At 39.4% G+C, this 12,347-nt stretch overlaps 1 protein-coding gene across 4 annotated transcripts in view; it reads left to right on the top strand.

The window, feature by feature from the left end:
• The window catches only part of VPS54 (VPS54 subunit of GARP complex), a 48,762-nt gene that overhangs the window by 14,247 nt on the left and 22,168 nt on the right, over positions 1–12,347 (top strand). For all 4 annotated transcript variants that reach the window (XM_035553051.2, XM_035553052.2, XM_050710013.1 and 1 more), the window contains 5 exons: positions 1,031–1,065; positions 2,341–2,472; positions 5,016–5,401; positions 8,668–8,794; positions 9,852–9,959. In XM_035553051.2, the coding sequence (XP_035408944.1) occupies positions 1,031–1,065; positions 2,341–2,472; positions 5,016–5,401; positions 8,668–8,794; positions 9,852–9,959 (788 nt within the window). The remainder of the gene's footprint in view (positions 1–1,030; positions 1,066–2,340; positions 2,473–5,015; positions 5,402–8,667; positions 8,795–9,851; positions 9,960–12,347) is intronic.

Raw genomic sequence — 12,347 nt, 5'->3', positions numbered from 1 at the left:
TAATATGAAACTGGATAAAGGAAGGGGAGAGGCAAAATGAAAAACAAAAGACAAACAAAAGGAAAATAAACCCTTATAAGCTGTAGCAATTTTGTAATATTTAATTTTTATGTTAATGTTTTTGAGAAAATGAATTAAAGATTAATTTGCAAATCACTGTTTGATCAGGCTCATCTGTATCAATTATCTACATGTAATGCAGCAAGAAGCATTCAGTAGTATACTGCTTGTGATCACGTTGTTCTTCTGATCAGCTTTCTTCTTTCTTTTCCATGAAAAAGGCAGTCCTTCTGTAGGGTTTCCCTGGGCTTGTTATTTTGAAGTAGCTCTTCCTGAATGAATCCGTTTGTGGCACATACTGCGAAATACAAGTTCCTTCTTTAGGCTTAGTTTTATCCATTTTGAAAGAGTTTTGGTTTTAGAAAGAAAAAAATACTGTGTCACCAAAATATCTGGATGCTCCTTTTGTAGATGGGCAATTCCTAGAAGCATCATTTGGTAAACTGAAACTCTGGATTTTCTGTAGTTTCTTTTTTAGGCATTGCTTGTTTTTCCTCCAGCTCTGGCCCGCAAGACGTGGCCTTTCACTTCCATAAGAGTTGGTCTGTCCAACCACTGAGAACAGCAGGATGATTCTTAGGTTTCCTTTTGTATTTCAATACCAGTCAAGTAACAACGAGGAGAAATGTGGGAGGTAATTCTGATATACTGCTTACCATGCTTGTCCAGAGCAGGGAGACTGTCCAGCTGAGGTACAGGCTTTATCCAGTCAGGTCTTGAAAACCTTCAGGGATGGAGGCTATCCAATATCTCTGGACAGCCTGCTTGACTGTCCTCATGGCGAAAAAGGTTTTCTTGTTCAGATGAAACTTTTTTTTTTTGTTTCAATTTATGATCCTGTTACTTGTCCACTCACTGTGAGGAGTCTGGCACTGTTGTCTTGAAAACCTTGTAGCATTTTAAAGTGTTCAAGGAAATTGTTTTTAATGCTTTGCTCATGAATGACTTCTTGTGTTTTGCTTTATTTTAGATAAATCCAGGACAGATCTGGAACAAGTACCTAAGGTATGGTTTCTGTGAACTCTAAACTTTTATAAGGATTTCTCACATATATCGTTGAATATGTGGATGCACTCTCCTGTTATGTGGAAGTCTTGTCCAAGCTGATCACTTGAACTCATTATCAAGAGTGTCTGCAATGCTCAAAATTTACAAAAATTAAGAACAAGCTGCTTTTTCTTTTTCATTTTTTGTTTGTTCATTTTGTTAATTTTGACTATGATGTTAATTTTGTTCTTACTTAAAGTAGAATACAAATGCCGTTATTTTTTTCATCTTTAATAGTTAAAACCTTAGAGCTGGGCAGAATTAGCCACCCTGTGTTTCAGGAGGAAGGGGAAACTGGAGAGTTTGATAGATGTTTGAGTATTGCATAGTGTGCAACTTAGCATTAGGTTTAACTCCTTGAATCCTCAAGGAAAGCCCTCTTGCATAGATGCTTTCAGCATATATGATATGTTTTTATGTGGCGGGTTGACAAAAGATACAACCCTAGATTCCACTTCAGTCTGAATACCTTTTTTATAGGTACATTAAGGAGTCAGAGTGTTAATATGGGTCAGCATCTCTGTGCCAGTTGTGTAGCCTGTTCCTTCAACAGCTGACTGCAATGTTTAAAGCCCCAGAAAAAAAGAGTGTTTGGGTGTAGTGTGATGCTGTAGCCTGTGTTGAACCTCTTAAAATTACACTTCACAAATAAAGGGAAAGGGGAGGTACTGTCTACCTCCAGGTTTATACCAATTTTGTCAAGTAAAAATAACATGATCGGAGAGAACTTCAGACTGATAGTTCTCTGAGATGTGTAGAGTTAATGTTAAGTGCTATTGAACCTTTCTACGATCAGCGCATTTGCTGTGCTAAAGGAGATACATTTGAGGCCCTGTTCCCTTCCAAGCAACACTTGGTACACGTGAACAGCTGGCTGGATCCTCAGTCTGGCAGAAACCAGGGCCCCAGAAATGAGCGTATCAGCAGTGGGATGCTTCTGCTTGCTCTGATCCTTTAGAGGATCCACCTGCAATTTGTTGTTTAGATCCTGACCCAGGTCATTTTGGAGTGGACTTCCACTTCTGTGAAAATAAGCGTTTGTCAGATCACGCATGCTTTTAGGGTGTGAAGTAAATCAGTTATAAGATCTGTTTGCTTGGATAAATGATAACTTGTTTTTTTGGAAAAGAAAAAAAAGATTAGTTTTGTTAACCAGGATGTCTTTTAAACTGGCAAGGATGAACATAGGGGTGAGAGACATGCTTTTTTTTTTCTTTTGCTTTTCTGTTTCAGATTTTTATGAAACCAGATTTTGCCTTGGAAGATTCCTTAACATTTAATGCTGTTTTACCATGGTCCCATTTTAGTACTGCTGGTGGAAAAGGAAATCGTGACGCAGCTTCCTCCAAGTTACTTCAAGAAAAGGTAAGAATTTGATGCAACGTGTCACGATACATCCTAGCTGTTACTACAAAGAAGCTATTGGCAGCCAAGTCCATTGCTGCTGTCCTTTACTAGTTGCTAAGACATCAGTATTGGGGACTTCGGCAACTTTGGTTTTACATTCCATGAGAATTCCATGAGAAGGATAAGCTAGAGGTTTTAGAACATCTGCTAAGACTACTGCTTTCTCATGTCTCAGGAAAACTCCAAGGCACTGTGTTTTCTGTGCTAAAAGAAATACTAAATACCAAGCTTTTGTATGTTAGGAACTTCCTCTTACATTTTGTTATGTCATTCGTGCTGATCCATTTTGCATTTCACAAAGGACTTGTGTATGCTGGAGAGCAAGAAAGCAGAGCTGCTTCATTCATATTGGAAACAAGTCTTTGCTCATTCTTTTTTTTTTTTTTTTTAGAGTTATGTATTCAGTATAGAAATCCCCTAATGAATGACTTCTAAGGTGTAAGTACCTGTGAAGTAGTTATAGAAAATCAAAATAATTTTAGAGTCTATTCTAACTTTAATTTTCCTTCCTGCTTAACCTACAAAAGCTTCTGGAGCTGGCATTTAAAAAAAAAAAAAAAAATTGAGGTAACTCAGAAAAAAATAACACAATCCTCTGGAAGATGTTTCCAAATTTCCAGGCGTTAGTCTTCCTGCTTTCCCTCCAGGTCAGGAGGAACAGGCAGGCTCTGCTTTAAGATAACTGATAACTTGTTCCTTCATTGCTTTATCCTCACATGCCTAGAGGTGGCTTTTGGAAATACTCCTTTGGAGCTTTTGGCAGTTGCTGTCTGGAGTTGAAAAAACAGTGTCTGGCACATGCTTGAAACTTTCAGAGTGTGCCTGGGAGAAGGGCTGCCAGCAGCAGGATGGACACTCAACAGGGACTTGAGTGAAGGAGACCCAGAGCCCACTTTCCAGCAGAATGAGAATAAGGTTATAAGTAGCTGTGAACCATGCTTTTGTAGAGAGATGGTAGAAATATCTAAATAGCATGAAGCAGTTCTGTTGCCTCCAAAGCCACGTGCATGACAGCCAAATTATTACAGTTTCATGCTGCCAGAATTGGCCCAAATTTTGTTTTACTTGGTTTAATGCTCTGAACTGCCCAAAAATTGTTCTCACTTATCAGGTGTAAATATGCATCCTGTTGCCCAAATTTCATCCTTAGCTCCAGGCACAATTTTTCAGCAAGTTTTGGAAAACCCCACCAGAAGCACACACGTTTAGGCTATTGCTGCTTATCTACTTGAACAACTTCCCCCTGACATTTGTCCATCTTACCTCCTATTTCCTGCCCTACATTAGGACTGTCAGCTCTTTGAGGCAGGTAGTATTGTTTTGTTCTGTTTGTTCTATAATGCTCGGCATAGTGAAAGGGCCTGGGGCATCTGGGTGCGACAATCACGTAAATAAATGATCATAATAGCCCTTTCTCTGATCCCTGTGTCACAGCCTGTCTCGGCTTCTCCCATGGGCTAGGTGTGTCACAGCTGGCTGGTGGAGGACATTTTTGATTAAATGTTGTACAAAAAAAGATGGCTTTGCATATTGCATAAATCCCCGGCATTAAATATATGCAGGATGAAAATAGCTATAAGACAGAAACATTTCTCTGTTTTTTTTTTCCCCTCAATTTCTGGATGGGCCTTTTGAAATTCAGTGTGAGGTTTGAGTGCATGGCACCTCCTAAAAAACCAGGTCATCTGAGTATTAGCATTCAGATGAGCGTCCTAATGCCTCAGTCTTTTGAGTTTGCATATTCAGCGTAAGCCAGAACACAGAGCTTTTGCAGCTCAACTGATCAGGCCAACCCAGTGGCCTGGTAACACAAAGAATTTGAATTTGTTCAACGCACAGAATTTGAATCTTAGGTTCCAAACGTGTAGGTATACTCTGTCTCTGGGAGTCCAACAGTGCCAGCACACATGATAAAACCTTAGCAGGAGCTCCAACTGGCTGGCATAAAGCAACGGCAGCCAGACATCTCCTGAGGATTTTTCTACAAAGATGATGCTACAGCCTTTTAACTGAGCAGACCCAGAGCTGTGCCATCAAGCGCAGTCATGATGCATCTTTATCAACTTGAATGGCTCTAAGTACGTAGTATATTTGCACACGTATGCTGTCCTTATGTGCAAGCCAGTACCCAGAACTGTCTCTTGGTTAATGGCTGTATTGTAACAGTGCCAGTGTGCAACCCGTGTGGTACAAAAGCTTGGGTATTTTAAAATTATTTGGCTTTCTATCTTGTCATTTTCAAGCAGGAGAGACATCAGGTCAGCCTTCCCAAAGTGATTTTTTGAGCTCATTGAGAAACAAATGAACAAACCACAACAGGTGGTATTTGCTTGCTAATCTGACAAAGGGTTTAATATAATATTATAGCATTTTTTTATTATTAGCAAAATGTCCTTGTGATACAATAAGACATTTCGGTTGTACTCTCAATGTATGTTTTCATGGTGATAAACATGCCAAGCCATAACAATGCTGTTCAATTTCCCCTTCCCTCTTCCCAGCTGAGCCATTATCTGGACATTGTGGAAGTCAATATTGCTCATCAGATTTCTCTGCGCTCTGAAGCATTTTTCCATGCCATGACCTCTCAGCATGAGTTGCAGGACTACCTCAGGAAAACCTCCCAGGCTGTAAAATTACTTAGAGAGAAAATCTCCAAAATTGATAAAGTAATGTGTGAAGGATCACTTCGAGTTTTAAGACTGTCGCTCACAAGAAATAACTGTATAAAAGCATACAATAAACTGAAGCTAATGGCTACTGTACACCAAACACAGCCCACAGTACAGTTGCTGTTGTCCACTTCTGAGTTTGTTGGAGCTTTGGACTTAATAGCAACAACGCAGGAGGTGTTGCAGCAAGAACTTCAAGGCATTCACAGTTTCCGGTAGGTAACCATCTAGGAAATTAATAAAATGCAAGCAGAGCTAGAGGGTGTCAGGCATGTTCTGCTGGCTGATGGGGTTTGTTTTACCTGTGTTTGCTCATTCTTAGAGGACACGGTACAAAAAGTACAAAACGTAAGTAAAGCATATGTAGTGTGACTGCTGCGTGTGCCAGATAAATTTTATTTTGGTGAACTTTTAATATTGAGATGCTCTGTACTCCATTCTTGTCTACAGGTGGTTTAGGGGTGCAGTGACTGGACCTTCACCTTGCAGGGTTTGTAGCCCAGAGCTGAGAGATGTTTCTAAGTGGTGGTCTGCAATCCTCATGCAGAATAAGTCTGCCTCCAGACCGTCCTCTTGCTGGAAGAAGCTTTGCAAGCAAAAACCAGCGCAAAGCTATCAAACCATGGCTCAAAATGTGGTCTGAGGTTGACAGCTGGTCAGATGGGATGTGTTCAGCAGCACCTCCTCTTGGGGAGAGCTCTATTTACAGTGGCCAGGGGTGCATCTTCGCTGCTGAGAAATCCAATTCTATAAGCTGCTGGAGTTGGGAAGAAACAGTGGGAAGGTGCTGCCTGAGCTCCTGCTGCTGGTTTTTCACCTGTTTGCTATAGTCATGGGAGTTAGTGAGTCCAGGGTCCCGTGCTGGTTGCTGCTGTTAATGGTGGGTACTCAGAGCTCTGTTTGGGAGATGGTGCTGCACTGGGCAGGGTCCTCTGTGATATGCAGGAGTGCCGGTACATCAGAATCCTTTTAGCTGTTGCAAAATAACCTATCATAACTGCTGTGTGCACTACAACAGTGTCATATGCAAAGCTGCCACTGTGATACGATGCTGGTAGAAGCAGTGAATGTTAAATAGGCTCGGAGACTTGTATTAGCCAGTTGAGGAGCTGTCTACTTAGTTTCATAAGTTGATGCTATTTTTTTGTTTGGTTTTGAGGCTATGTGGTTCCTGCAACCCAATGGTTTCCAGTTTTTGTAATTAAAAATGTGGTTGTTGCTCAATAACTGCAACATGAATATTGAGAACTTTATATGGTTACCACTGTGGTCCATCTGTGCTGACAAGCTCCTCTTCTAACACCCGTTCTAGCTGGTTCAGAAAAAGAATCAAATTTTATGTAGAAGAAACTCAGAAAAAGTCTTTAAAAGAAAAATATCCCACCTTTTTTTAAAGCTAATAAACTTGACCAAGTCATATTTGTATTTACATTACTGATGCTGAGTGTACTCCTACAAACCTGAGACATCAATCAGAATTAGCTTTTTTTTGCAATCAAGTAAACAAAGTTACCTGCAATATTAGCAGAGAGTGCAGTTATGTTGTCATTGTAGTATGCTTGATGTTCCAAGAATGTGTTGTTATTTTAAATTCACAATCAGATGTGGTACATACTTGCAGGTAAATATCTTGTCTATAAAAAGTGATTTCTGTGAATAATGTCTAGTTGGTTGGTATGGTAGAATTAAAAAATAATTTATTTAGTTTTTTAAAAAAGTGGTATGAGTGGGAAATGTCCTCTCTGCCTTGGATAGTAAAGGTTCAGAAAGCTGAATTAAATGCAGCCTCACTCCTCAGCCCCACCAGGGATGCAAACGCAGCTCTATCTCTGACAAACCCAGCACGCTTGCTCCCAAGTCTTACAATAGCCTCTATGTATTGCATGTCTGGAGAAATAATGTGCAATGAAAAGATGGAGAACTTGATGAAAACTGCTCAGTAGAATGTTGGTTTTGAAAACAATAATAATAAATTAATGCCATACACAAATAGTTCATCTTTTTTCCACAAAATACTGAATGGCTGTTCGTGGTTTGCTGCGAGCAAGAACACTGCAGTTGGCAAGTGAGATAAATACCTGTTTTATCAGGAGGAGAGAGAAGTTTCCAAATAATTGCTATCTCTTTTTTTCCTAAAATATTCAGTATCATTTTTTTTCCACAACCAAACCAAACAAACTTGTTGCTTTAGTGTATTGTGTGTGACAGCTTGTGGAGTTTGTAGTTAAACAGACATTGTTAGCTTTAAATCAAGTCATGTTGCAGCATCATTCAATGCAAATTGGTGTCTTTAATATAGGTTAATATCCCTGGTGATTATATGTATCTGTTATAGCATTATGATTGGCACTAGCTACTATCGTAGGGCAGAATTACAGTTTTAGAGCTCTTTAACACTTGCAAGTTCGTCTTTTTAATTAAAAAGATGAACAAACAGTGTGTTAATTAAATTACAAATCTATACTGCCAGTTTTTATGTTGTTTTTACAATCCTTGTTTGGGGTGTTGGAGATCCAGTATGTTTTTTACACGGGTGTGTTGGCAAATCAGACTTCATACAGCAAAACACAGATGCCTGGAAGCACTGTTCTCATCTGTATATTTTTAATGAACTTTTGCCCTGCACTAACAATTTTACTTAAGGGAGTTGTAGTCCAACTACAGTTGTCCAGCTCTTGTCAGATGTTTCCATACTTATGAAGTGTGAGAGGGCAGGTTATGTTGGGTTTAAATACATGGGGTTGATTTTTACAGATACTTGGTGATCTCAGCGGTCAGTGGAAGCTGGAAAACCAGGAGTGTTTGGCATCTCCGAAGTTCCCAATTTTATTTTTACTCTGCTAAAAGTCTCTCTAGCTGCGCAGCTTCTAAAGACTAGTCGACATGTCTGATGTGAGAAATTCCCTCGTGGCTTTGTATGAAAACAAATTGCAAAATATGGTTTAAAATCTGTAATATATGAGAAAGTATTTTTAATTTTGAATGCTATAAAAATGGAAAATTTTAAAATTCTTGTGTTCTCTGAAAGCCATTCTGTCATGTGAAGCTGCTCCTGTATCTCAGTCATGTAAAGTAAATACCTTGACCGTATTAAAAGCTCAAATGCTTGAAGTGGAAGAATATTCAGCAAAAGAAGCATTTCTTCTTTTTAACAGCTAGATACAGTCAAGCACTGAGTATTCTTGGTTCTGGTTCCCTTCATTGGGAAGAGAGGGTACTCAGCATCTTCCGACAAAGTCTTGCATCCAATTTTAACGTTCCATTAACATTCAAGTCCATATGTTTTTGCTGCAAGGTGATGGTGCCTCTGAAAAATGTGTGGTTTCAGCTGCTCTAAGAACTGAAAGATTTGTGCCTCCCATTAAGTCAGCATTGATTGCATGGAAATTACCTGCTGGGTGGTTATTTTCTTCAACTGTGAACTAATGATACATTTTCAGGTTGATTATTTAGCTCATATCTCAATGGCTGTTTTTCCTAGGCATCTTGGCTCACAGCTTTGTGAACTGGAAAAGCTGATAGATAAAATGATGATTGCAGAGTTTTCAACTTACGCTCGCAATGATTTAAATAGACCCCTAGAAGATGATTGCCAAATTCTAGAAGAGGTATGTCTGTTATTGAAATAAACTGTCTGATGAATATGTTTGCATCTGTAACATCCTTAATTAGCACTAACTAATTCATTCAGGTCCCTAGTAGCAACATTATCATTTCGCACAATTTCTCATCCAAATTTTCCCCACACCTATTTGTACTTCATCTAATTAAATAATTGTAACTAACCATATGGAACTGCAATCCAGTCCTGCTTTATTTTTTTATTTTTTATTTTTAATAATCAGTTTGATTTTAAATGTATAGTGAGTTTTAGTTTGGACACTTCATGAACCTCAACATATAAGTGGAAGAGGACATGGACCCTTGTATCTGCTTGACTGTAAAAATTCAGTTTTGCAGTGAAAGTTGTGCATGTTGTTCTTTCTCTGTCTCCCTATGCACTTACAGGTGCTTATATCAAGCATATGGTTGCCCTGAGTACATACTTCATTTGCAGGTTATCTTCCTTTGAAGATCACGAATTTCTGCAGATTAAGCTATTGTGATTGCTTTTGAGCCAGAAAAAGATCTTTTCTGGCTCAAAAAGAAAAAGATACACATTTTTCTGGATTTTTACCTGTACAATTCTGCCATAATTGCTAGACCCTACGAACTGTTTAGTCTTGTATAATCCGTGGGTTTCATGAAATGTGGCAAATAGCAGTAGCATTTAAATATTCCCATTTCTGCCCTGCACTTTCTCCCTGTCTCAGTGCTGCGATGTAGTAGCCTCTCACTTGTGCTGATGCAATTGTGCTGAGCGTCATTCTTGCTTGCGGTAAGGAAACTCATTAATCTTAGGAAATACGTGTGTTTTCAAGCACAATTGCATGAGCACAACTGAGGAACAGGAATGAAAATAACTGTGAGGAAGGGACTCCGTTAGCTGGTATTGCCACAGGAAACTTTGTACGGTTAAACCATGGCGTTAGTCTCAAGGCACTGGACTGATCTAAATTCTGTCCACTGTGCATTTGATACGTGAACTCTTATTGCCGTGCAGATTCTTAAAATTGTTTCTTGTTTTCATCTTCATGTTTTTAGTGTGTTTCTTTTTCTTGATAGGAGAGACTCGTATCACTAGTATTTGGACTTTTAAAGCAAAGAAATCTCAATTTTTATGAAATATATGGAGATGAAATGATTATTACAGCAAAGAACATAATTAAACAGGTAAGCCAAAAGTTTCAAACTCATCTGACAAGGTTGCCTCAATCTCTTAAAAATGTGTTGTTGTTCAAGTAGTTAAGAACAACTTTGAAATGTTTTGGTGGTGCATGATCTCACGTTTAGAGCAGCTGAGCTTACAAACACAAAGGACTTCCTGAAGCACAAAAATCTGTTTGCAGAGAAGACCTTCTGCAAGGAGTAGGTACCAGTAGCACAAGTATGGCCAAAGATCACAGCTTTCTCTGTGTGATTGCCATTATTCTGAATCCACCGATTTTAGCTTTTCTTTTTTCTTTTAGCACACAGCTTTCCCAAATAGTATAGTAGTGTCATAATACTGTTTCAAAAAAAAACAAAAAACAAAAACAAAAAAAACCATCACCAAACCAAAAGAAGAACAACAAAACATGGGGTTCTTGGCATTAACACACAAATAAATAAATAAATCCCAATTGAAAAAAAAACAAACAAACAAACAACAAATTACCAGCAAATGATACAGAAAATATTACTTGCCTCAGTGCTAGCTCAGACCTAGTATAGGCATGTGGTTAAAAGCTGGAAAACATCCCTGCCTTTTCTGAAGAGAGCAAGGTGAGTTAATGATGAAGGTAGAAGTGCTTGCCTGTAAGAATTACTTCAAAAACGAACCTTTGTCTGCATTAGTCTGGTTGCATGCCACTTAGGGCAGTATATCTGTATTTTCAAACCAAAAGTCTTTGTAGATAAAAACAGCTAAAACAAAAAATGAACGAATGACTCCAGTTGTCTTCTCTGGAGAAAAATGCATGGATTGTTTTGAACAGGGACGTGATGGCTTTTGTTTACAAACAAAAACTTAGGCTGAACTTTGAACATGTTTGGAATTTCATTTTTACTCATCTCATTTGTTTGTTTGTTTGCATGCACATGTGGGATATTATGTAGGGGTAGGGTTTTTCCCCCTTAAAGATACGTGATTATTTCAGGAGTCAGGTTGTGATGTGTTAGCAGCCACCCGTGATTTGCATCCCAAAGATGGGGAGACAGGTAGGTGGTGGGTTTGCCTTTAGAGTTCACAGCTGTGTTGTGAATCAGATTGGGAACTTCTCCAGCTTTTAAAAGTTTGGAATTCTTTTAATTTTTATTATTTTAAAGGTTTTGTTTCAAGCCAGATTAGCTTCCCGAGTCTATCTTGGACTGCAACCCCATGGTTCTGTTGATCTGGTTGAGCAGGGTGGGCGTAGATAAGAGAAGCCAGGGTTGCTGATGCTTATGGTGGCAAAATGAGAAGACAAAGTGTGCAACTGTCTCACATAAGGGCTTGGCTATGATACCAGTCCTTTCTCACTTGACAACACAATTTAGATTGTGTTAAGTGCCCCTGCCTCTTGCTGCTTGTTCCCTTCCCACCTGAAAGCAGTGGGAAGCTGGGCTGGGTCATTGCCCAGCTCCCTGAAAGCTCAGCGGCGGGTGGGAGCGAGCACTACTTTCTAGTCATGCTGTGTTACTATAAGCCTGGAAAAACAAGGGCATACACCTTCTGTGTACAGCTGCATGAATGGGTAACACCAGGATAAAGCTGTTCATCTGCCCGTCAGTCTCCTGTTTTTTTCACTTGCATATGTAGGCAGTCACAACGAGACCTTTTTTTTCCCCCTTTAAATTCTGCTCGCTCAGATAGTGGGCACGTAGCACTCTGTTTTCCTGCTCACCCTCAGCCATACATTGTTTTCCCCGTTCTGCTGGGAATATTTGTCTTTATGTTGTGGTTTTTCAGTTGCCACCTCTGTTCAGTAATAGATGAAGTTTAATCAACTTCCAATAAAAGTTTCTATTAAATAGAGAAAAGTGACAGGCTGAGAGCATTGCTGCGTGGCTTGTGGAATACGTTTGCGTCGTTGTGGCCTATTGTCTGAGCTTTTAAAGACATTTTTCCTTAATAGAGGAAACCGTTTCCCTCCCATGTCTCAAATGTGTTTCCTGTTCAGGCGCACTGCTGGGCTGTTTTGGTCAGTACTTCAGTAGCTCTTTACTGCCAGGCAGGTGGAAGAGCAGAGATCTGTAAGCACTTAACTAACTCACTGCATAGTTCAGGAACAAGTTTTGTTTTCAAGAAGCTTCTGTACTGACCACCATTGCGCAAAGCTCAGGTAAAATCAGTGTAGCTTGAGATGGCTGCTAGCAGTCACCGCTTGGGTTGTACACATGCATGTAAACACAAGATGAGTCCGTATGCTGCTGACTCATTTCATCAGGTTAATGATTGACATTTGGAAGAAAACCCCTACTTCAGTCTAAATGAAGTTAATTTGTACCATGGGCTTACAAGACAGTAATGTGAAAAGAGATCAGTGAACAAATCGCTGTAAAACAATAGATGGGTCTGGGATGAAAATCGACCGTTCTGGA

Source organism: Cygnus atratus, chromosome 3 (assembly GCF_013377495.2).
Source record: "Cygnus atratus isolate AKBS03 ecotype Queensland, Australia chromosome 3, CAtr_DNAZoo_HiC_assembly, whole genome shotgun sequence".
NCBI lineage: Eukaryota > Metazoa > Chordata > Aves > Anseriformes > Anatidae > Cygnus > Cygnus atratus.
Note: the sequence above shows the minus strand (reverse complement) of the source record. Positions and strands in the feature narration are given on the sequence as shown.